General features: G+C 40.6%; 3 protein-coding genes across 7 annotated transcripts; 2 read left to right on the top strand and 1 right to left on the bottom strand.

The window, feature by feature from the left end:
- The first annotated feature begins 294 nt into the window (after positions 1–294).
- On the top strand, positions 295–8,159 carry LOC149690458 (uncharacterized). Of its 3 annotated transcripts, XM_089869992.1 has the most exons (19): positions 295–772; positions 1,099–1,207; positions 1,375–1,477; positions 1,555–1,652; positions 1,748–2,032; positions 2,089–2,394; positions 2,469–2,731; positions 2,789–2,945; positions 3,002–3,637; positions 3,697–3,900; positions 3,958–4,011; positions 4,072–5,609; positions 5,672–5,798; positions 5,860–6,265; positions 6,324–6,709; positions 6,768–7,288; positions 7,352–7,593; positions 7,653–7,837; positions 7,918–8,159. In XM_089869992.1, coding segments are annotated over exons 3-19 (5,559 nt in total). In that variant the 5' UTR covers positions 295–772; positions 1,099–1,207; positions 1,375–1,475; the 3' UTR covers positions 8,067–8,159. The 3 variants fall into 3 exon arrangements, with proteins under 3 accessions (XP_089726118.1, XP_089726119.1, XP_089726117.1); XM_089869993.1 differs by lacking the exon at positions 295–772 and having other exon boundaries at positions 1,012–1,207; XM_089869991.1 differs by lacking the exons at positions 295–772; positions 1,099–1,207 and having other exon boundaries at positions 1,337–1,477.
- A 723-nt stretch (positions 8,160–8,882) lies between these two features.
- Positions 8,883–21,678, bottom strand: LOC149690457 (WW domain-binding protein 4). Of its 3 annotated transcripts, XM_089869987.1 has the most exons (7): positions 21,528–21,678; positions 21,382–21,454; positions 21,256–21,318; positions 9,771–10,155; positions 9,635–9,702; positions 9,475–9,542; positions 8,883–9,154 (listed from the first exon to the last, which is right to left on the bottom strand). In XM_089869987.1, coding segments are annotated over exons 1-7 (891 nt in total). In that variant the 5' UTR covers positions 21,530–21,678; the 3' UTR covers positions 8,883–8,922. The 3 variants fall into 3 exon arrangements, with proteins under 3 accessions (XP_089726113.1, XP_089726114.1, XP_089726112.1); XM_089869988.1 differs by lacking the exons at positions 21,256–21,318; positions 21,382–21,454; positions 21,528–21,678 and adding exons at positions 20,088–20,356; positions 20,445–20,565; XM_089869986.1 differs by lacking the exons at positions 21,256–21,318; positions 21,382–21,454; positions 21,528–21,678 and adding an exon at positions 20,088–21,249.
- Positions 21,679–21,951: 273 nt separating this feature from the next.
- LOC149690456 (F-box only protein 7-like) lies at positions 21,952–23,306 on the top strand. The gene has a single exon (XM_089869990.1). The coding sequence runs from the start codon at positions 22,390–22,392 to the stop codon at positions 23,209–23,211; it is 822 nt and encodes a 273-aa protein (XP_089726116.1). The 5' UTR covers positions 21,952–22,389; the 3' UTR covers positions 23,212–23,306.
- The last annotated feature ends 1,510 nt before the right edge of the window (positions 23,307–24,816 follow it).

Raw genomic sequence — 24,816 nt, 5'->3', positions numbered from 1 at the left:
GCGGGATGTTTGAAGGTTGGGTTGTTATTTGGGAGTACCTTCGCCCCGTATCCTCTTTTGGGAGGATTGGGGCTTACACTGCACCAATGTCACCAACCCTCCTATTAGATGGTGCAAATTGTAGATATTTAAATACCGATTTGTGGTGGTTGCACCAATTAACCCAACAACCACTTAGGTAAAGCGAATGTTAGGAAATGCAGGGTGTCAGCGGTACTCCTTGCCGTTTGTTAATGTTAAGTCTACGTTCCTGAACCCACCACCCCTTTAAAGGGAATATAACCTTCAAGGTGCTCTAGTGTGACCCCAGTATAAATGTGAAGCCATAGGGGAGGGCAATATACGAACTGTCTTGTGGCAAGCGAGAACGATGGGCTATTACATAGGCGTTAGTTCAAATAGAATTTATTTACAATTTTTCTGGTTTATCAAGGTCACTCTGTTTAAACATTAGTCACGTAGGGGTCAGTGATTGAAATGTATCACTCAAAAACCTCCAGAGCTTTAATCGGGAAAAAAATACATTTCCCGTCCTCTTAACAAATACAAAGTCCATGATTCAATAATAAATTAACAAGCTGCTCGGTACGACACTTGTCAATGTTTCACTTTTATTTTACTTCGCTCTCCAGGTGCTTACCGACTCGTTAGTGTGGAACCTCTATTTCCTTTGTGCGAACACGCCTTGTACATTGACACAACCAAATTGGGAAATGAAATCTACGCAGTTTGTGTTTCTTCTTCATCCAAAGTTACATTGGGTCTACTTCAGGTTAGTTATTCGTTTTAGTCTTGGTCAAAAACCTTTTTAGTCTTTTTGACATTGATAAAAGCTTCCGCGTGTCGGTTATAAATTGAGTTTTATGATGAATAAAAAAAATTAAATACTTAGCAGGTGTTAAAAGGGTCCAAAATATTTATTTTAATATTCTGCTAGACCTATAGTATCCGTCTGACATCTGCTGTTTTTTTTCTATTTCCCGAATATTTTAATCATTTCCTTGTTTTGTTGTTTCGATTCTTTTGGAATAATGTTGTGTTATGTTTTTATAGTTCATTTTGCATTTTAATATTTATTGAGGGTGGTGGTTTTTGTAGGCTGACAAATGGCAGTATCTGGAATCTTGGAGTGTTGAATCGGCGTCGAAAGCGGTTATTTTCAGTTTCAATAATCTCATTTACATATTGTGCGTCGAAGCTGGTCGAGGTAATTGTTATTAACTATAGTTTATGGACCGTTAAAGTATTTTAGATTTATGGTACCTTTTCTATGAATGTCGAAAAGAACACCTTAAACCTGAGAACGTACAGATTTTAGTTGGACCATAAGTTCATAAGATATGTTCCATAAGTATGACACTAGTAATTTTTCAGCTTACGGAACGGCTTTGCTTCGATACGATCCTACTGCTAAGCAAATTGTTGTCGATCATAATGTGAATTCAGAATATCCCACATCGATATCGCTATGGACTATGTAAAATTCCCATAGATAATTAACATGAATTAGTGAAAGGTCATTAACTGGTCTTCGTTAAAAACTTTTAAAAATAGGAAAGCCGATAGTGACAATTTTCATCTAGCCATAACGAATAGCGAAGGAGCCCAAAATGATTATTCTGGTGACCATACATCCATTTTCGAATGGAAAGGTATTGCCTATTTCTAGCCCTCTCCCCTTTGGACGCGCTTTTTTAAATGATTTATAGCCACGTGCTAGACCTATTTTGATTATCTTTCTGTGTAGGAACTTATTTTGACGAATATAATTCGATTCGAACTTACGATGCTAAAGACATTGAGGCTTTTCATATCCGTGGCAACGCGTTTCTCGCTGTAGCCAATCATCGTGTTGGTATTGATAACTACCACGTTGACTCGGAAATCTTCAAGTTTGACGTAGACTCTTGGACTTGGATTTCCTTCCAAAAAATTCGTACTTATGGCGCGGTTGATTTTCAATTTTTCGAGTTAGGAGATGCCAATGGTCATCACGATAGTTTTTTGGCTGTAGCCAATCAATTTGAACAACGTAAGACTAACATAAAATTGCGAGTTACTTACAAATTACTTAAGCCTAAATTGCAGTAGATGGGTACCGTAAATACAACATCAATTCGGTTATCTATAAATTTATTGATGACCGCTTTGTGCCATTTCAATGCCTACCAACGTACGGGGCAACTAGCATTGCCGCGGTATTAGGAGAACAGAGCCAGTTTCTATTGGCTCTGACTAATTACTACGAAGCTGTAGAGCTGTATCAGTATAATGGGTGGAATTTTGTACCATCTGAAGTACAGTACAGTAGGAACTCAATGGGTCCTGGAGCTATAACTGCCTCGTTTCATCGTATTCCCGCCATGGGAGCTGAAAAAACTAGAATAACTTTAGGTAAATCTTAAACCACGAAACAATAAAAGCAACACAGGGGACTTCCGTTGTTAACAATACCTTGACCATGGCAGTTGTATCCAATCCGGTTCACGAGGTCCAAGTTAATGTCTTTGATTTGGGGTTTGTCTACGAAAATCCATTGAGTGAATGGTACTCTGAAAGTTTATTGTGGTGTCGATCGGCCCAGCACCGCTTCAACAGTACCTTGGCTTCCGAATTAGTTGAAGCCATGAAGGAAGCTTATTTTATTGACCAAGATGAACCGATTATTGTTGACGGGGATTTGATTTTTGACGATTCTGTCGGAGTTACGGGCGAAACCAGAACACCCAAGGTTAAAATTAATATTAATTAATATTTTTTTTGTACTTAATGAAGAATTTTGATATAGCTCATTGATCAAAGTACCGGATACGTCTTGGACCATTCCGTTATCTTCGAATTAGATGAAATAAATAGGCAGCTGCAAGCCTTGAAAGAAAGACTTTATAACACACGAAACTTGATGAGTGGTGCTTTAAGATTGTCCGGAGATCAAGTCGTAACTGGTAAAATACTGTGTGTCCTTTTGAATTAAATTAGGTTGACGTAATCAATGTTGCAGGCGAAATGGACATCCATAGCGCGTCATTTTCTTGCGAATCCGGCAGCGGTTGCGACGTGGCATCAGTAGAGACAACCTACCTCAACGATGACAATGTATCCAACTTATACGAAAATGTTATCTATCTGGACACGGATGCCGTAATAAACGGCTTCTTGCAAGCTGAATTCATGCATGTTGAAGGCGACGTAATTGTCGAAGGCTTGGTCTCGGGAGTGAACCCATCACATTTGGTTACCGTAAATGGACATCATGAAATCACGGCACCTAAAACAATCCATCATGTAACCTCGAACGAGATGAAAGTTGATGGAAAGGCTAATGGAATGACTCTGGATTACGATAACGTTCTTTTAACATACGGTGATCAACTTGTTCGCGGTGATATATCAATTGAAGAAGTGGAAGCAGAGGGACTTATCGTCGATGGTGCCACAAACGGATTGAATCTGAATGAATTATACGATGACCTGGTTATGATTGGTGAAAAACCACCCATTACCGGCGTGAAAAAGATTCAAGGACCTGTTATGATCGACGACTTGTCTTTAATTCCCGGAGCGACGTTGAATGGAGTTGACATTGCTGACTTATGGGCCAACGCCATGTGGCTGAATGAAGCTCAAGACATTTATGGTAAGGTGTGGTATGCTTGGAACGTTACGGGGTTTAATTAAAAGTATATCTATCCACAGCGCCGATGAACTTCAGTAGTCTGCATTTGGTAAACCCGACCGTCTCGGCTATAAACGGTATCTCACCCACCTCACCTGACGTTGTCCTTGTGTCTAAAGATGTTGAGATCAACTTTCCAGTCAACTTTTTAGCTGCTACTAACACCATTGACGAAATGATTAGTTTAGAGGCGCTTAATTCTATTGGATTAATACCAACTGAAGGTAATTAATCTTTTGCAGTCTTATTATTTAAAATCTTAAACGCGTTTAAACATTTAGAATACCCACTTCAACTGGACATACTTTTAAAATCCTTAAACCAAGTTGTATATGGTACGTCTAAGCATACTTATGCGTTTAGGGCGATGTACTTAACTAATCCTTCTCTTAAAGGTCGAAAGACATTCCCATCAATACATTTATCCGAACACAGTAAACTAGGTGGTTTATTAAACGGAATCGACTTGGCTAGGTTACTTAGTACGGCTATCAACCGAAATAGTTCTCAGTCTCTTTCCGGTGAATGGGTCTTCAACCATGTTGAATTCAAAGGTCCTGTCGAACTTCACGGGGACATTGAAGGGTTCGAACTTCAGAAAGTACTCAGCCGCGCTTTGAAACTGGACCAGCCCTTGCCACCGTTCGCCCAAGTTGTCTTCAAGAATCTAGTACGCTCTGACAAATTGTCAACTGCGGGAATCAACGGAGTTGACGTGTCAAACGATTTGGTATTCAAAAATGGAGAAAGCAACATCCTGGGAATTAAACACTTCACCGAAGTAGCTTTGGAACAACACTCGACGATAGATGGACTTGTCAATGGAATTCCCTTGAGTTTCTTGGACGATACTTTGTTTGATGGCCGCGATCAAACTTCAAACGCGCATATGATTGTTACCGGCGATCTTGTGGTGCAGGACTTATTCGTTCGAGGTACTGTTAACGGCATACCATTGAGTAGTATGTTGACAACTACTCACGACGAACAAGTATCTGGACCAATTCATATTACGGGTGACACAGTTGTCCATAACGTTTTACAAGCCAATGCCGTACAACTTACCGGCACTGTAAATGGCATGTCTTTGGATGATTTGTTTAAGGATTCGATGTTGTATTCCGCCCCACAAACCGTCACTGGCGAGAAAATATTCGTCAATAACTTAACCATACTTCAAGGATCTAATCTGGATACTGGCAAAGTGAACGGGATGGATTTGCGCGCCTTGGCCATGGATATCATGCTGAAACACGAAACCCAGATGGTAACTGGTACCAAAACCTTCGTGGGTCTTACACACTTGGACAATTTGAACTTTTACGGTACCGTTGATGGCGTAAGCGTCTGGGAGATGATGTCCAATTGGATGATGCAAGACTTACCGCAGACAATCGTCGGGGACTTGGTTGTCAACGGAGATGTATTGGTCAACTCGGATTTAAACGTAAATCTCGTTAACGGAACGCATCTGGGCAGTCTTTTGGACGATTTGGTTAAACTCGACGTGGCCAATGAAATAATGGGACATATTAACGCTGCTCGTTTAATCTTCGATGGACCAGTGACCCCAACGGGTAAAATCCAAGGCGTAGATTTGTCTGAGGAGGCGGTAGTCAAAAATAGGGATCAAGTTATTGGTGGTCACAAGCGTTTCGCGAACAACTTAAATATCAACGGGGACTTAAATGTCGGTGGTCTTCTTAACGGAGTAAATGTAGCCGATTTGTGCAGTCAGTATTTAGCTGTCGACGGTGATTGGCATTGTCCGAACTTGGTTGTTAATGGCGACGTCGTTATAAATAATGGTGCCAGGGTCGGAGGACTCGTCAACGGACTGGACTTGGTAGCTTTTGAGAGAAGTGTATGGAAAGTCAATGAACCATTGACTGTCGAAGTCCCTGCTCGTTTCAAGCAACTCACCTTAGATCATGTATGTATTGACGCAAAGTCTTAAACCCCGACATAATTAAATACTTTTAATTTTATTTTCAGCCTGCAACTCTTAATGGGTTACTAAACGGCATGGACTTGACCGATCTAAACAATAACTATTTAAGTTTAACAAAGGATCAACTTATACCGTCGCGTCAAAATTTCCATGGACATGTTATCATTCATGGTAAGCGCTTGTATTAATAAACTATATTCCCGTCTAAAAATAAAGTATATGTAATGCATAGGTTCGTTAACTTGCGATAACGCTGTCACTGCAAACGGTATCTTCAACGGACTAAACTTAACTAGTCTGGCCAGTAGACTATTCAGAAATTGGGGTGATCAATATTTGGTAGAGGATGTTGAGTTTTTGGGCGATGTTCACGTACTAGGTGACCTGTTCGTGAAGAATAAGTTTCAAGGCGTCACTATACCAGAAGATTTGATGTTAAAGACTCGCCCAAATATCGTCTTGGGTCCGATAATTTTCGAGACTGATGCCGTAGTCATTAACGACTTAGTGGTACCTGATTTAGTAACTGTTCAATACGTCGACATATCCGAATGGGCCAAGAACTCTTTGATGAAACATGGACATTTCACCATAAAGGGTGTTAAAACTTTAGATAAACTTACAGTACGCGATGCACGGTAAGTGAAGTCTTTCCCTAATCTTTGCACGTTCACCACCATGATTCATTGATTGCAGATCGAATAAGCATCTTGGCGGCGTGAATATCACCAAGGACACCATTCTCACGATAGAAGATGACCAAATAATTCGACGTGATGTGCGCTTCTTGCAACCTGTTGAGGCCGACTGTCACGCTGTTGTACGTGGGAGGGTCAATGACGTTGACTTGAACCATCTTAGAGACACAGTCGTATACCGGGATCACCCGAACGTAATTACGGCGCGTACCAGGTTTACTCATGATGTTGTGGTTACTGACTTGAATGCCTTGGGACGTGTCGATAACGTCAATCTATCCGTTATCGCCGACGAGATGACCTTTCCTCCTGGACTTGTGGATTTGGAGAGTTCCCTAATCAAACGTCAAGGCAGATTGGATCGTATTGGAAGGATATTGGAAGGTAATAGTTGCGCAGGTGTACAAGGTTACTTGATTTCACTTCTGTATCGTATCTATAGGTCGACCGTTGATGCTGCTGTACTACGTTCATGTCCAAGACTTGGGTGCATTTGACGTTAATAGTTGGGCTAGTGGAATAACATCGAACGGACTCAAATTTATCTTCATATCCGATACCGGACGTCACGAAAACGGTTGTTCTAACGTTTTTGTCTACTTTTACAACGAAGTCGCTAAAATGTACGTCCAGAAGAGCGTCATTCCATCTAGCTTCGCGGGCAGTATGGCTACGTTTCGTCTAGACGGAGAATTGCATCTCGCCGTTGCGAATATCCATCCCGTTTCCGAATGCGTTCACAAGATTGGTGGCCTTCAAATCTTCCGAATGAACACCGAAACTGGTATTTTCGAACCAACGGTCATACTGACAGACCAAAGAGTCGTTCACGTGGAAGCCATCGATTTCGGGACATATATTGGCTTGGTCGCGGTCACGGAACAAGCTGTCTATTTGTTCTTCTCGGACTTTAATGGTGTTTTCCAAATTGGGAAATCAATACCATTACCTTATGTCAAAACTGTAAGTTTACAAGTCTTATAATTCATTTACTGTTAATGCCGAAGTACTTATTCGTTTTTGCAGGTTGAGCATTCGGAGTACAATGGCGTCCATTATTTAACCTTGATGGACAATTCTAAAGCTCATGTCTTCTACTGGGAGGAATCGTCCCTTTCCTTTCAACCTCTCCAATTAGTAAACAGGTTTAAACCCAACGCGATCGTGGCCATCAATTCGATAGATGAAGGTGCCAGAGTATCCATTTTAGCCGTATCCGAAGGGACAACTGACCGTAGCTCGGACAGTTCATGGATATCAGTTTACCAGTAAGAAAATTATTTCATTTTTTTCTTAACACTTTGAATTACTGAACTTCCGGTTATAGTATCATGGACGGGAAAATTTTGAAAAAAGTTCAACAAATCACGAGTAGTCCAGTTCTGGCCTTTGATTGGATACCATATGGAAGTAGTTTCTTACTTTTTGTATTGGGAAGTGACTACAATATAAACGTTTACAATTGGAAAGGGTCCGGAGGGTTTACATTGATAGAGAATTTATACATTAAAGGTAAATCGGAAATAACTTTAGGCCTAATAGCTCTGTTTATTTGTTTATTTACATATGAGGTATTTAATACACAATTATAGGTGCGAAAACTTTACACGCGATACCGTGTAGCCGTAACAACCATGGATGTCACTATCTGGCCATATCCGGTCAAATATGCGCTGAATCTTGGTGGCAAGAAAGTAAAAGATTTTCAATGTTATTAAAATCTAAAATTAACGGTAACTAACTGTTGTTATATAAATAGTAATATTAATTTAATAATTTATTAATAGATGGGTTGGTATTATTTAAAATAATAAAATAAAATGTTATGTTTTAATTATTTTTCATTATTATTATAAGTTCATAACTTATCTTAAGTTATGAACTTATGTTATTATGCCTTGTTTTCGTTCGTGGTTTCTAACTTAGGGTCAAGGATATTACAAATTCAAACTAAACTTTTAACTTGGAAAATTAACTAAGTTGCAAGGGTTAAAATGAAACTCCTAAATCTAGACCAGCCCCCCCCCCTCGAGTGCAATCAAACCAATACGTAACGTTTTGGGCCCCCAAGGGGGGGAAGCAAAAAAGGGGGCTGTAGGAACATGGAGGTAAATTAAATGAAAAGGGGCAATCCACCCCCACGTGGGAGAGTATCCTGGGCTTCCTGGCTGGTTAACAGGGGAGAATTGAGGTAAGATGGATTCAAAATATTAATTGTAAACCTGGGCACTGAAACTCTCCCAGTATACCTCGCGCAAGCCCCTACTCTTCGGTAGGCGATTGTTAAGTGCTGCCGCCTAGCGCCGTTGAATTTCTATGAGAGATAGCTTCTATTTTTAAGACAGAGGGGGCGCCCTTTACATTTTAATACTACCTAAACGCCGAGGATGCTGGGAGGACTTCCGTGCCTTAGTTGGGGGGGGGGGAGAGGCAACAAGTTATAGGAACGTGGTTAACTTCAAGGTTATCAATCTCTGGCGTTATAACACTCCTGTTTTTCAGGAAATACATCCTCCATGGTAGAAAAAAACCCCACAAAATAACAACAAACTTATAGTTGCTTAAATATAAATTTTATTCATTACAATTCAATTGTTTCACTCATCTTCAAACCTTTGTCTTACACTACGTTTAACATTAGAACCAAATTTTCTTTTTTTAAAGCTAACCGGAGCACTGTTCTCAACACTACTACAACTACTGGACGCCAAAGTCTTTTCTTTAAATCTGTTTTTCTCCTCTTCAGCCGGAATTTCTATGGTAACCTCTTCTTCACCTAATTCCTCATCCAATTGAACTGGTAATTGTAAGTCAACTGGTTTCTTTTCACTATAAAAATATTACGTAAATAATAATTAATAATTAGCCAGGCTTATTCCTGATCAACGTCACCTACCCATAGCGGCGACTTTGAGAACTACTGTAATCAGCAAACCAATCAGATGCCACTAAAATCTGGTGACGTCACTGACGGGCACTCTCGGGGGTCTTACCAAAAATGACATCACCAGATTTTAGCGACATCTGATTGGCTTGCCTTTTACAGTAGTTCTCAAAGTCGACGCTATGGGTAGGTGGCGCTGATCAGGAATAAGCCTGGCTAATTGAAGTTGAAGTTTTAACTAATTTTAATAATAATAATAATTAACCTCTCAACAACAGTCCATTGACCATAAGGGGTCGCTTGTGAGGCGTATTTATGTGATAATTCTAATCTCTAAAGAGAAAATTAATTATTTCTTTTAATTAGTGGTTTTATTAATTAGATTATCTAAGTTTTTAGCTTGAAAGTTTAAAGTTTAAACGAACTTTTTTAGCTTCTTTTTCTCGTTGTTCTTGATAACTAACAAAAGCTATTGGAACTTCCCACGATGTTTCTTAATTAAAATTAAACTTAATTAACAAACAGGAACTCCTTTCTACTAATTCTAATTTAAATGTCTACCATTTGTCTCTATATTCCAAAAATATCTTTGACCCTCTTCCGTGAAGGCTTCATACCACGTTCTAAGAACAGTTGGTTCAAATAACGGTATCGAAGAACTTATAGACTCGTTATCGTCTTTACTAGCTTTCCCCCCTTTAGCAATGTGTTTTCTACGTTCTATAATTCCCATTGTAAACGCTGTTGAACTCGAAGCCGGTGGAGGTGCACCACTAGGTGTCACTGAAGCTAATGCTGTCATAGTTTTAGCATCGCAAGCTTCTTGTAGCTCAGGATTGATCTCAACATCTTTTTTAAACGCTTTAAGAGCGTCTCTTTCTATTTTTTGAATTTGTTGGTTGAGTTTTTGTTTAGCTTTGAATTCTTTTTGGCCTTTTCTCCGTAGCTAAAATAATTAATTTGAAATTTTTAAGTTATAATAGAGTAATGGCAGTCCTCTGCCTTTGACTGTATTAATCTCTATGGGGAAATAACATGGGGTGCCATTAGTCTATTATTATAATAAAATAAATAAAATAAATAAATGCTTTATTTAGGATATCCTTTTAAGATAATATCTTGTTTACGAAAGGGTCCTATGATTAAGTTAAAAAATTTTTCATGACAAAATTAAAAATTTTTCACAAACGTATTGCGTTATTCGTTAAAGAGAGATAAGTTTTAAGTTCATTTTTAAAGATAGTAATGTAACGACGGCCTCCACATTCCTCCGAAGTCGTCTGCTTCATCTAAATTCTTAATTACAGTTTTGCTCACAAGTGGCGCCTTAAGCGCCACTAGCTCCTTTCTGTTTAAAAAATATAATTTGGCGGGGATAAAAACCCCCGCCGCCGCCTGCTAAAGGGCAGTTAGTTTGTATTCACGGACAAGTTCAGACGTGTCTAATAAATAGTAAAAATTATTATTCTACTACTGCGCTTTATTTACAAGAATGGACTATCTGGTAAATACTTAGTCTTGATCAATAAGATCTTTAAGCGGGTAACCTGGGAACTTCTAGTTTTCTAGTTTTTATTTAATTATCTTTGTGGAATCGTGAAGTTAGGCCCCTTTTCCTACTTTTAAAACTTTACGGTTACATAAAGTGGCGAGCTTGCCAGGACCCGTTAGGACTTGTTAGACTAACATTACCAATTGTATTTAACGCGTACTTGTGAACAATTACTTGTGCTTGGAACTGATTAACTGTCGCGTCATGAATCCGCCCGATCCGCATGCTTTGATCGCCGCGATTAACGCGCAGCTACCGGGAGTCTACACTCCCCCGACTGGGAACACTCCCCCTCCAAGCCTTGGAAATAGTCCTGTGCATGGTCAAGGACAAGCGGCTGGAGGACTCCCACCTCCGCCGCAGCCACCGCAAGGTGCGGCATCAAACATTTTGTATCAAACCATTCACACACTTGCAGCTACGCTAGCCAACATAGGAACTAGACCAGCCGCCAAAAATAGGCCTAAACCGCCCCCGCACTTAATATTTAGCGGTGTCGAAGGTGAAAGCGCGCCGGAATTCCTTCGGACCTTGTCGGAATTCGCGGATTATCACGGCATGTCGGGAAACGACATTATCGCGCTTCTACCCCAAATATTAAGGGGCCGTGCGTTAATCTGGTTTAGAGACCTAAATAGGCCAAATCAAGCATTAACGTGGCGTGCAGTGAAAGGCGCGTTTAGAGACTATTTCTTTTCTGGGCGAGCGGAGGAATCCCTCCGCCTAGAAATAGCGCAGTTTCAACAACCTGCTAGTGTCTCTTTTGACGCGTATATCGCGAGTATTACCGCGATGAATCAGAACTTACGTGTTCCATACACTGACTCAGAACTTGTTGGTATTTGTAAAAAGAATATCCTCCCCGAGATACGCATACATGTCTTCAATGACAGCATAAGGACAATGCGCAGTTTCATAGAGAAGGGCCGCGTAACAGAAGAAATTTTACGGGCGACCCCTTCTAGCGCATTGTATCCTAGAGACAGTGCAAAGTCTACCCCGCGTAAATCCAGTGGGAGAAGAAATTCTCCCACAGCCGCGGTTTTAACAAAACCGCAGGGGGGAGGTGCGACATCAAAGGTTGCGACGCCAAACGCAAGACTTTCCAATAAACCGACACCGGACCAGACAGAGCAAAACGACTTAAGTCACATAGAATGCTATAAGTGCGGATGCTTAGGGCATTATGCTACCGCCTGTCCGAGCAAACAAGAGGTCGCGCAAAAACAAGTTTCGGAAAACGCGAAAGCGGGAAGAAGAAAAGGGGATCGTCTTTCCGCCGCGCGCCGAAAGTAAAGCCCCCTATGGAATGCGGCTCTATGGATGTGCGTCGCTGTGAGGTTGATCCTCCCGTGGCGATAGAGGCCGTGTATTCACATGGGACTTTCGCGACTAGACTAGATTCAGGCGCTGATGCTTGTTTTATCAGCTTATATCAGTGGCGTAATCTAGTCCAGACATTAAAACCAGACTTAGTACTTCCGGAAGAAGAAGAAACTCAGTGTATCGTATTAGGCGATGGACGTTACACCTTTACGAAGGGACGCGCGCGAATAGACTTCCGCTTAGGACAATTAAAACTAACGCAGGAATTTCACGTGGTTCCCTCACTACCGAACGATTTTATTTTGGGGAAAAACTTCCTCTATAAACATCGTGCCATTTTGGACTTCGGTACAAAAACTTGTCAGATTGACGGAACAACGTTTCCATTCGTGTTAAATCTCCCGGGGTTAAAGACTCCAACACCTCAGATTATCGAGGATGTAGAACAAGCAGTCGCGTCGCCTACACTGAGTACTAAACAGAAGGAAGACTTAAAAACTTTACTACTACGATTTCCTAAACTATTTTCGGAAAAAGCGGGTCGAACTAACTTAGTGTATCACGAGATCCATACTACCACCGATGTTCCCGTTAGTCAACGCGCGTATCGTGTTAGTGACGAGAAAAAGCGGATAATTGAAGACCACCTTCACGAAATGATCCGCGACGGTATCGTGAAGCCATCCGTTAGTCCTTACGCGTCGCCGGTGGTACTTGTCCACCAGAAGTGCGGAAAGATACGTTTCTGCGTCGACTATCGCGCTTTGAATAAAGTAACCGTGAAGGACCCTTACCCGCTTCCGAGAATAGAGGAACTATTAGGAAAAATGGGCGCCCCAAAGTTCATTACAGCACTGGACTTAAAGAGCGGCTATTGGCAGATAGACCTCCATCCGCAAGCGAAAGCGAAGACTGCTTTCATCACGCATGCGGGAAAGTACGAATTCGAAGTACTTCCGTTCGGTCTATGCAATGCGCCGTCGTCGTTTCAACGACTCATCGACGAAGTCTTCAGGGATGGACATCACTTTTCCATCTGTGTCTATCTGGATGACATCGTCATTCCATCCAGTACGTGGGCCGACCATCTTCAAGCCCTGGAATATGTCTTTCACCGACTGTCTGAAGCAGGCCTTACGCTTCAGACTAAGAAATGTCGCTTTGCGCAAAGCGAAGCGACTGTGTTAGGACATATAGTCAATGAACGAGGGATTCACATTGATCCCTCTAAGACTAAGGCTATAGTAGACTTTCCAATCCCGAAAACCGTGAAAGAAATCCAAAGATTTCTGGGCATGGCGGGATGGCACTCACGATTCATCCCGCAGTATTCCAAGATCGTTGCCCCGTTAAATCATCTTAAGAAGAAAGACGTTCCTTTCCAGTGGAAAGAAGAACAGCAGAAAGCGTTCCAAGCCATCAAGGATGCGATCTGTATGGCGCCTCCTTTAGCGGCTTACAACCCAAAGTTGCCTTGTATCCTAACAACGGATGCTAGCGACGCCGGACTTGGAGCTTTCCTGTCGCAAATTCAAGATGACGTCGAGGTACCTATTGCCTATGCCAGTAAGCAACTGACCGACGTCCAGCGACGATATACCACCACGGAAAAGGAATGTCTTGCCATCTACTGGGGAGTTGGAAAGTTCAGACCCTACTTGGAAAACATTCCATTTACTGTGATCACTGATCACAAAGCACTTCAGTGGTTGTTCACACTGAAAGAACCGAACTCTCGTCTTGTTCGTTGGGCAATGTACTTGCAAACGTATGACTTCAAGATCATACACAAGAAGGGAGTTGAGAACAAGGTTGCGGACGCGTTATCAAGAGCGCCTGTCTCGCTATTAGCCATGTCTTTGGAAGACATGACGTCACCGTCCTCGTCAGAAGATTCCAGTCCAGCGGAGTCCTCTTCAATGACGTCGACTTCGTCCTCAACCAGTAGCGGATTAGCTCCTCCCGCCAATCACGCATTGTACCACTCCTTCACGTTGGAAGAAGTACGAAAAGCCCAGCGAGATGAACAAGCCACAAATGACATCATAGTCCAGTTATCAGGAGATAATCCTCAAAGACATCGGTACTACGAACTGAAGAACGACGTCTTGTACCGAAAGGCCTATGGTAGACAACCAGCGAAGCTCTATTTGCCACAGCGGTTTCGGCGGGACGCCATCCGCTTATTTCATGACCACCCTCTATCTGGGCATCGAGGTCGAGATCGTACCTTCGACAAAGTACGAGCCAGATACTGGTGGCCATCGTTCCGGCAGGACGTTACCGAGTACGTCCGCGGATGTCCTTTGTGTCAGATGCACAAGGCCCGCAATAGAAAACGTCCAGGTCTCATGCAGCCTACGGCCATTTCTGAGCCATTTGATTTGCTGGGGGTGGACATAATGGGACCTCTACCAAGAAGCCGTCACCATCATAAATACCTCCTGGTATTCACGGACTATGCCACCAAATTTGTCGAACTATACCCGATGAAGAACATCACCGCCAGAACGTGTGCGAAGAAACTCGTCTCCATGATAGTTCGCTACGGCTGTCCGAAAGCCATCGTAAGCGACAATGGGACACAATTCGTTTCTCAACTTTGGAGGGACATTCTTAAGATGTTCAAAGTAAAGCCACGATACATCACTCCGTATCATCCTCAGAGTAACATCGTGGAGCGCACAAACCGCGTTCTGGGCGAAATCATTTCAATGTTCGTTGGTCGAGATCACCGAAGATGGGATGAGAACTTACCGTTCATTCAGTTCGCCATCAACTCGACTACTCACACCACGACAGGAAGAACTCCGTTCTACCTTAACATGGGTAGGGAACCGAGATTTCCCTGGGACTTAGACGTGGGGATGCCAGTAGCGGACTTTGTTGAAAGGTCCCCATCGCTCTCAGCTTTAGCAAAGCAACTAGCCTTGTCTAAAGAGCTTGCCAAGAAAGCGCAAGCACACCAGAAGCGCTACTACGACCAAAGGCGGGAAGGAATTGAATTTCCCGTTGGTGCGCTTGTCTGGAAAGAGACGCATCCTTTGTCTCAAGCGGCACGTGATGTCGCCGCTAAGTTATGTCCCAAGTGGGATGGTCCCTACAAGATCGCGAAGAAGCTAGACCGCTTGCGATACAAATTAGAAGACCCAGAAACCGGAGAAAATAAAGGGATTGAGAATATCGCTCATCTCAAGCTTTATTGGTCAAACAAGGATGTCTGCCAACCGGCCGGAGGCCAGTCATCCTCAACGTCAAGTAGTTCATCTTCCCGTTCTACCTCGTCACCGTCCGTACCTACGCTTCAGGACGCTGGAGTCAGTACTGGTGACGAACGTCGTGAGACTCGACGAGAACGAAGACGACGACTGTTGAAAGACCAAGAAGCGCAGACCGAGTCGTCTGGAGAAGAAACGAGGAGACATCAAACCTCAGCTTCATCCACTCATGGATCCTCTGATTCCCCGTCGGAAGAAGTTCCAGAGTCCTTCCCAGAAGTCTCTGATCTTCCTGAGGAATCTGAGCCAGACGCATTCGCCTTGTTCTCAGATCCTCCCGCGGTCTTCCGAGTGAATCGGATGCCGCCAGACCTTTCTCCACCTTCCTCTCCTGATAGGAGCTCGAGGGAGAAGTCTCTCCCTCTACCCTCTCCTCTATCTCACCCTGACGATTCCAGTTCTTCCTCCGAATCTGAGGAAGACGATAAGGAATTGTCTAACCCTGTTCCCATCAATCCCATGAGATTCGTCAACCCTTTTCGAAGAGGATGGAGACGTGAGATAGTGTTGAGGAAGAATCCTAAGCCTGGAGGTCCGGAGATGGACATTTACTATCATCCTCCAGAACAATACCCGCATAAGACTCTCCGGTCTCGCCCGGACGTTGCGAACTATTTGCGCGCGCATGACATCACCGATGTGACTTCGTGTGACTTTACCTTTGCGCGGCAAGCAATATCGCGAGAACCGTGGGAAACGGTACGAGACGCCCATTGACTTCAGCGGCGACACTACCACCACCCGCGGGTTCCACGAGCCGCTCAACCAGCGCCGCGCCGCCAAAACATGGTTCCGGACGAACGATACACCCTGTGTCGCCGTTGCCAGGTGGGACGACACCATGAAAAGAACTGCCATAAGCCACGGCCCAAGCGGAGCGCCAGCGGACCAAGATGGAAAGCGCGCCTTCAGCGGCCAGAAGATCGCCGGAGCAGCGGGAGCCGGAGTCTGACTCCTCATGAGCAGACGACTTTTTCCGGGGGGGAGGATGTAACGACGGCCTCCACATTCCTCCGAAGTCGTCTGCTTCATCTAAATTCTTAATTACAGTTTTGCTCACAAGTGGCGCCTTAAGCGCCACTAGCTCCTTTCTGTTTAAAAAATATAATTTGGCGGGGATAAAAACCCCCGCCGCCGCCTGCTAAAGGGCAGTTAGTTTGTATTCACGGACAAGTTCAGACGTGTCTAATAAATAGTAAAAATTATTATTCTACTACTGCGCTTTATTTACAAGAATGGACTATCTGGTAAATACTTAGTCTTGATCAATAAGATCTTTAAGCGGGTAACCTGGGAACTTCTAGTTTTCTAGTTTTTATTTAATTATCTTTGTGGAATCGTGAAGTTAGGCCCCTTTTCCTACTTTTAAAACTTTACGGTTACAGTAATATTATCCAATATTTTGATAGCCCTAGGTAGTTCGTTCCATAATTTAATTCCATTTTGCATAACACTCTTGGTCCTGAATTTAGATGGGAAAACTTCCACCACAAAATCGGTGTCACTAGCTCTAGTATTTTTATGATGGTCATGTGGAGGGAACCGTTCGACAATATATTGGGGCACCATTTTATGTTTAATTTTAAACATCAGTATTAATAAGTTTTTCATATAAATTGAATTTAACTCAATGATATTTGCACTTTTCCTCGCTAATGAGGCGGACGATTTCTTTGGCTGTTTCATAACTAGCCTAGCACAATTATTTTGCATGATCTGCAATCTTTTTAAATTAGAGTTAGAAGCGTTATTATAGAAAATGTCGCCATACTCAAAAATAGGTCTAATAATTGAGTTATATAATAATGTTAATGTATCGTAATTAAGGTTTGTCTGAAGTGGCTTTAAAAGCCAGATACGCGTTTGAATTTTCTTAATTACATAGTCTATGTGGTAATTCCACGTTAACATTTCATCCAAGCAAATCCCTAAATATTTAAATGTAGATACTCTTTCTATTTTTCCTTCACATATAGTTTGGATAGTCAAGGCTTGCTTATTTACAATTTTGTTTGGACTAAAGATCATAAATTTTGTTTTAGATTCATTTAATAAAAGGCCCTTAGAGAGTAATGAGTTTTTGATGTTTTTAATATCAGATTCCATATGGTCAATAGCCTCCAATAGATTTTCACTTGATAATAATAATGCAGAGTCATCGGCATATTCGTTTGAAGTAGTATGTTTCAGAGATTTATGTATTTTAGCCGTATAGACATTAAAAAGTAAAGGTCCCAGGACGCTGCCCTGGGGTACGCCTGTTTTAACATTCTTAGTTGAAGAGTATTGACCATTACAGTAAACCTTTTGTTGTCGATTTGTTAGATACGAACGGAACCAATCGAGTGCTTTAGAGCTTATTCCAGCTATTTCGAGATCGCGTATTAGAGTCTCGTGTTTAACCGTATCGAAAGCTTTCGAGAGGTCTATAAACGTCACAATGACAAATAGACCCCGGTTAAGACCATTTAGGATACCTTCATACAAATTAAAAATACAGGTGTTTGTCGAGTAACCTTTGCGGAAACCAGATTGTAATATATATAAGGAGTTACTTTCATTTAAGAATTGGTATGCTGATTTATAGACAACTTTTTCACAGATAGTTGCTAGGGTGGGTGTAACCGATATTGGTCTATAATTTTGTGGTTCTTGCGGATTACCCGCTTTATGTGCTGGCGTAACCTTTGCAACTTTCCACTGATTTGGGAAAAGTCCAAGAATCAAGGATTGGTTTATAATTAATGCAACTGTTTTTGCTATTACTGCAGCTAGTGACCGAAATATGGCAGGGGATAGGTCATCTATTCCAGCAGCCTTATTTTGTTTAAGTTTCTTAAGTAGGGTAAATACTTCATGTTCTGTAGTAAGTTCAAATGTGTCCAACCGATTAATGTCATTTGGGGTTTTCGTTAAGCTATTTTCATATCGAGGAAATTGTTTCCCTTTAGTCAATTCTTCAGCAACACCAATAAAATAGTTATTAAAACTTTCGGCAATATGTTTTGGATCATCTATTATGCCATCACTAGTTTTTAAAATTTTAGGCACTGTCTTGACACTTTTTAGTTTGATGTATGGCTTCAAAGTTGACCATACATTATTAGGGGTCGAGTTTTTTAGCTTACTTTGAAAATAGTTTGACTTTGCTTCACGAATTAAGGTAATAACTTTGTTTCTTTGAATCCGAAATAGCTCTTGGTACTTGTCTCTATATATGGACGTTCGTACTTTAGTCTTAAGCCTGTCTCTATAATAAATTTGCTTTTTAATAAATGGATTGAGCCAAGGGGAATTTTTAATGGCAACATATTTTTGTTTAGTAGGAGCATGTATATCAAGCTCAGTTTTAATAGTAGAGTTAAGTATATTGATTCCTATGTCAGGGGTCGTGATTTTACAGTGTGCCATAGCTAAGTTATTTTGAATTGCTTTCACGAATTTATCTGTGTCTAAGTTAGAGAAATTTCTGGTTTTAACTATATGTTTTGCAATTTTAGTACTTCTTTTTTCGCGTGTAATTAGAACAAGGTCGTGATCGGATATTCCAACAGGGATAACCTCCACTTTCGTAACTCTATTTGGGGTATTTGTAAACACATGATCGATAAGTGTTCTGGATTCAAAAGTAACTCTAGTAGGGACAGAAACTATCTGTTTTAGATCAGAAAAGGTATTTAGTAGTAATTTAGTTTTAGATAGTCTAGGGACTGCCAGTACATCACAGTTCGTATCACCCATCAATAATAGTTCTGTGTTAGGTTTCTTAACTAGGCTATCTAGCTGAACGCGCAGTTCATTTATCATTTCTTCATAATTACCATGAGGAGGTAAATATATTAGGCCAGCCAGTATATCACTTGAGTTTCTATAATTAATGTTATACCAGATACTTTCCAATTCTGATTGTCTATTTTGGCTTGCAATTGGGATATCAATTATTGTCACAGGAATGTCATTTCTGATGTAGACACATAGTCCACCCCCCCTTTTATTTATTCTGTCCTTACGTGAGATTGTATACCCGTTTATGTCGCATATAGTGTCAGGTATGGTTGGGTGTAGCCATGTTTCCGACACGCCCAATATGTCAATATCACAATTCGTCAAAATGGCTTCTATATCAGTGACCTTATTTACAATACTCCGAACATTTAAGTGTCCAATTTTTAAACCTTTCCTTGTTGTTGTATTTGAGGGTGGCAGGTCACATCATACTTCGTCCTTGCGTAGCTCTCTTCTTTTACGATATCTTCTTATGGACATTGGGCTTGGCCAGTTATCTAGATCTAGTATAATATTATCAAATTTACTGCTACATTCAATTATAAAGTCCGGTGTCCAGAGATCCCCTTTCGAGTCCATTTTTATCAATGCATTTGTGATTTTTAGTTCTTGAAGATGGAAAGTGATATCGTCTACAGTCGTGTTTGGGTCACAATGTGTTAGTACATAGACAGAGTTTGGCGCATTTGACCATAGTAAAAGGTTTGGGTCGTCGCAGGTTCCCCAGATTGCATTTTGTTTTGTGGTTGCATATCTATTTTCGGATAGCTCAATGCACGAAACTCCTAGGGGCCATATGTCAGGTTTTAACATGTCACTAGCAGCATTTGTAGTTCGAACAATAAAGCATTTAGTTTTTGCCTCTGGCAGAGAGGATTTATAGGTCTGCCTAATGCCTACGATTGTTATATTTATATTGGAAAGGTGTGCTTTTACTTGCTCTTCTTTGGAGGTAGGACTGCAATTTCCAATCAGAAAATCCTGGGTTTTATTTGATGGTTTAATTCGGCAATTTGCCGCTAGCTCGGTCGGCATCGTTCCTTGACGTTTATTATTTTCCTTGTTTGTTGGTTTCGATACCAAAGGGCGTTGAGGTGCAGGGGTTTTTTTCCCTTTGGCCTTGGCGTTCAGAGGTACGTCTTGAGATGTCTGCTTTTGTAGCGCCTCAAATCGGTTTGAACAGGGAATTTGCAAAATTGTTTTCCCTTGATTTAGTTTGTTTGTAGTATCACTTCCGTGGGTAGGCGGTAATATCGCGAACGGAAATCTTTGTGTAGTTAATGTTTGATTTACCTTTTCCTCAAGAAGCTGAAAACTTTCAGAAGTGGTATCTTGCAGCGTTTGGAGTTTGTGATTTACGTCTTTAATTTTATTTTCATAGTCTACTAGTTCAGCTGATTTGATCTCATCGTTCACTTGTTTTGCTAACTCATCGAGTTGTTGTTGCGTCTTTTTCATCTTTTGATTTATTGAACTTATAGACTTTTCTACATTTTGAATTGAGACGTTAAACTCTTCTTTAATTTCATTGATATCTATTACGGTGTTCTTTAGTTGCATTAAGTCCTGTATGCAGTCTGAACAGATCCAGAACGATCCAGCAATCGTGGTTTTTAGGCCTTGGCACGTTATGTGGAACCACGTATCACAAAAACCACAGTGGATCATTTTGCCGTATTTCTCGCCCCCACCTTTAAACTCGCAGTCAGGAAGGCAGTACTTCATTTTATCACAGATAAGTTGTCAAGTTTCCCGTATTTAGACCGAGTACACTTAAGACCGAAAATAGCTTTAGAGCTAAGCCTAGGCTTACGCGAAATTTTCAGGAGCGAAAAAGCATGCGACCGTCTCCCTCAAATTAACTTTCTTAATTTATAACTTTATAACTTTTTATTAACTTTCTTAATTTATAGAGTAATGGCAGTCCTCTGCCTTCGACTGTATTAAGCTCTATGGGGAAATAACATGGGGTGCCATTAGTCTATTATTATAATTTATAGAGTAATGGCAGTCCTCTGCCTTCGACTGTATTAAGCTCTATGGGGAAATAACATGGGGTGCCATTAGTCTATAAAAAAATGGTTGCTAAAAAAGGCTTAGGTACAGTTTCAAGTCTCCTTTTAACAGCTTCTTGATGTCGACGCCCCCTTTCATGAAATTCTACGCTCTAAAGATTAATTTAATTTAAGTTAAAATATTGGGCATTTAAATTAAGTTTAAATATAATTACCGCTTTGTTATCTGCAAACCAACATTTGCAAGCTTCACAAAATTTTCTTGGTAAAGATTTCCAGTATTCCGACCTAAAAAATTTATATTTAATTTTATTTGTAGATTAAAAACGTTATTTTAATTTTAATGGGAAAATTAACTTACATTATTATTTTCTTAGTTGTTTACGCTTTAATGTTTAGCAACACAAATACAAACATCGAATCAGTCGTCTACTTCAGATCCAGTCTCCAGAGTCTATAACGAGCGAGTAAAGTACCACCAAAGAGAATATAGGGGAGGAGTGGAAAGAGGGGAAAATCTTGTCATGCTTTTCTACCGCGCATCTTCAATGCGCAGTACCGAGGCATTTCCGTTTGAGACATTAAACGGTATCGTAGGTGGCGCGACTGAGCCGGAAACTCCCTCGTACCGCTAGTATAATTTAGGCGTGACATAACCATTTACGCTTGTGGAGCGGGGGAGCTTCCACTCCTCCCTTATATTCTCTTTGGTTTCACCCCTCATAAGCAAAGACTATGTAGTAAACGTTTCGCTCAGTCGTTCACTCTCTCTCAAGTGGTTCATTTATTAGTCTTTGGAAAGAGGGGAAAATCTTGTTGCTCTTTTCTACCGCGCATCTTCAATGCGCAGTACCGAGGCATTTCCGTTTGAGACATTAAACGGTATCGTAGGTGGCGCGACTGAGCCGGAAACTCCCTCGTACCACTAGTATAATTTAGGGGCAACATTGTAATTTAGCCTTGTGGAGCGGGGGAGCTTCAACTCCTCCCCTATACTCTCTTTGATGTAACTGTAACTATAACCATAGCTCGTGACCGTCTTAGTCATCGTGGGCGGTGGCGGTATATAACCTTTTCGCGCTTGGCGCCTTCTGCATTTTCCCGCGCATTTCCATTGCACGTGGGCCTCTGCCTCAAGTAGTTCGGATTTCGGAATCGAAACTTCGGATAACTTAGAAAATTAACCCTTTAATATTAAAGAAATTTTTGCAAAGAAAATAGATATGTCGGAGACATCAAAGTCAATGATTCCTGACGGATTTAGGGAATTATTCCTAAAAACCAAGGTTCGCAACATTCACGAAGCAGCTATGGTAGCTACTCATTACTTTACCCTTGAAGTTGGATTTAAATATGTGCCAAGTGATAATGGTGAATCAGTGGACAACTTGAGGAAGTTAATTGAAAAGAACAAGTATCTGGTTATTCTAAAATACAGTCATCCCACTTGCCAAGGGATGACCTTCATCTTGCGATATGTTTATATCCATTCTGAAGCTATGCTTTATGCCTTTGCTGGTGATAAGGTTGCTAATTGTAACCCCATTGGTCTCGAACAATATATTAACGAAGATGCTGATTTCTGGGATATTGACGAAGTTTATCCAAAGTACGCTGAACTAAGTGTTAAGATAAAAAACGAATATATCTTGAAAATGTTGTCGGAAGCCCAATATGATCTAAATGTTCCCCAATCCTTTGGAATCTCTCGAATTCCTTATTATACCTTGGAAAATATTTTCAAATATTTAAATTTAAACGAAGCGGTTAAATGTATGACAGTCAACAAAGAGTTCCACGATGTTCTCAATTTGCCTTCGTATTGGAAATATTTGTACGAGATAAGATTTCCGAAACCTCATCATTACATGGAAAATTTGCGCAAGAATGGTGTACTTGATTGGAAACAGTCTTATAGAATGCGGTTAAATTACTTGTTAAAGGAAACCAGAAGAAAAGAGGCGATGATGAGAAAGTTAAAAGCCAAGAAAGAGGAGCGTTGTGCAAAGAGGCTTAAACTTCACAATAACATCGTATATTTTTGAAAAAAAACAACCCATGATATATTTTTCTATAGCCTGTATAATTTTTATTGTATATATAAATCAAAATTAAAGTTATCGTATGCATAAAGCCATAACCACTTCTATTATTAATCTAGTGATTTTAATTTCTCCAACTTCTCCAAGTTATGCCGAGTCCAGGGAGTCGGCCTCCAGGCTGGGAAATAGCACACTTCCTCTGGTCCAAAACCAGTTAATTAATTGCGTGGACTAGTTTTTTAATTCAAGAAGTGGGGGTTACTGGTCCTCGGGACCAGTTTATTAATTGCAAATCTATTGGAGAACAAAGGCTGGGACCAGTCCGGAGACCAGTTTATTATTTAGGACACTAGGGGGGTCACTGGTCCCAAGGACTAGTTTAAAAAATATCCTTATTTCCCAGACTGGTCGGCCTCCATCCTGATAAAAGAGCGGCCAAGGACTCTGCGTGCGTTCAGCCATCTTCAGTTATGGAACCAAATCTGCTACTGCAGCTCTCGTAGTATGTAAAACCGGTTACCTTTTTATAAGGAGATGAACGCTACTAAGACCCATATCCTTACTCGTACTATATCTACTCTAAGAGTTTGAAATAGATTTGGTTTTCTGCTCCTCCGTCTGCTTAAATCATTCATTATTATTGAGTCATGATTTCATGGCGGTCACTTAACGGTAACATACTGTGGATTCATTAATGGTGTAGAATTAATTACAAATATATTTAGTAATATTTATAACAACGTAAAAAATTAATTGTTATCGGAAAATATATTTTTCAAAATTAGTTTTGAGCTAAGCCTTGGTTAGATTTAAGGAACTGGATAATAGTTTTAGTTACAGTTACAGTTTAGACTTCACTAAGTTACCGGTCCTTCTTATCAAGTTATAAGTTATAAAAATGACCGACTGTCTAGAAATGTTAAGCATCCGTTATGCTAATTTAAAACCCATAAATCATCACCAGGCAGCAATAATTGCTATTGATGTCTTTGCTTTAGATTTGGGTTTCATTTTGGAATCTGATAACCTAAAATCGATTTTTGAACAAAGTTCTCATTTTTCTGTCTTAAGATATTGTTCTAATATTTACTGCGGTAATGTTAAATTTAGCTTAAAGTATGTTTACATGAAAAATTGTGCAGTAGTTTATGCATTTATGGAAACAACCCTAGTTCATTATGCACAACTCAAAGTTGATGAGTTTATCAACCAAAACGCGGACTTTCAAAACTTTGAATCAGTTTACCAACATCTTCCGGAATTTATGAGATTTGTCAAAGACAATTACTTGTTAAAAATGATTGCTGAAGCTCAGTACCAAATGGATATACCCCAGACTTTTGGAATTACTCTATTGCCACTAAATTGCTTAGAGAATATTTTTATGCAATTAAATAAGAGAGATATTGCAGTTTGCATGAGGCTAAATAAAGCTTTTAAAGAAGCTGTTGATTCTTCAAATTATATGTGGCGTCAACTTTATAAAAAAGCTTATGGTAATTCTGATGATGAACATACTGCTACTAATTGGAAAGAACGTTATAGACTTAAAAGATTCTAATATTAATTAAATATACTCTTGTATTTTTGATAATATGTAATTTGTAT

This window comes from Phalangium opilio, unplaced genomic scaffold (genome assembly GCF_054372755.1).
Source record: "Phalangium opilio isolate 3A_F unplaced genomic scaffold, DU_Popi_V2 ptg000031l_1, whole genome shotgun sequence".
NCBI lineage: Eukaryota > Metazoa > Arthropoda > Arachnida > Opiliones > Phalangiidae > Phalangium > Phalangium opilio.
This window is presented reverse-complemented; position numbering and strand designations above follow the sequence as displayed.

What these genes read in the sequence shown, in the direction of transcription:
- LOC149690458 (XM_089869991.1), top strand. Translation starts at nt 1,341, where the DNA reads ATGTTCCATAAGTATGACACTAGTAATTTTTCAGCTTACGGAACGGCT. An exon ending in AGCCAATCAATTTGAACAAC is followed by an intron (nt 2,033 to 2,088) that starts GTAAGACTAACA and finishes CCTAAATTGCAG; the next exon opens with TAGATGGGTACCGTAAATAC. An exon ending in AAAAACTAGAATAACTTTAG is followed by an intron (nt 2,395 to 2,468) that starts GTAAATCTTAAA and finishes TGACCATGGCAG; the next exon opens with TTGTATCCAATCCGGTTCAC.
- LOC149690457 (XM_089869986.1), bottom strand. Translation starts at nt 20,876, where the DNA reads ATGAAGTACTGCCTTCCTGACTGCGAGTTTAAAGGTGGGGGCGAGAAA. An exon ending in CTACCTCCAAAGAAGAGCAA is followed by an intron (nt 10,156 to 20,087) that starts GTAAAAGCACAC and finishes TAATTATTTTAG; the next exon opens with CTACGGAGAAAAGGCCAAAA. An exon ending in TTGGAATATAGAGACAAATG is followed by an intron (nt 9,703 to 9,770) that starts GTAGACATTTAA and finishes ATTTTAATTAAG; the next exon opens with AAACATCGTGGGAAGTTCCA.
- LOC149690456 (XM_089869990.1), top strand. Translation starts at nt 22,390, where the DNA reads ATGTCGGAGACATCAAAGTCAATGATTCCTGACGGATTTAGGGAATTA.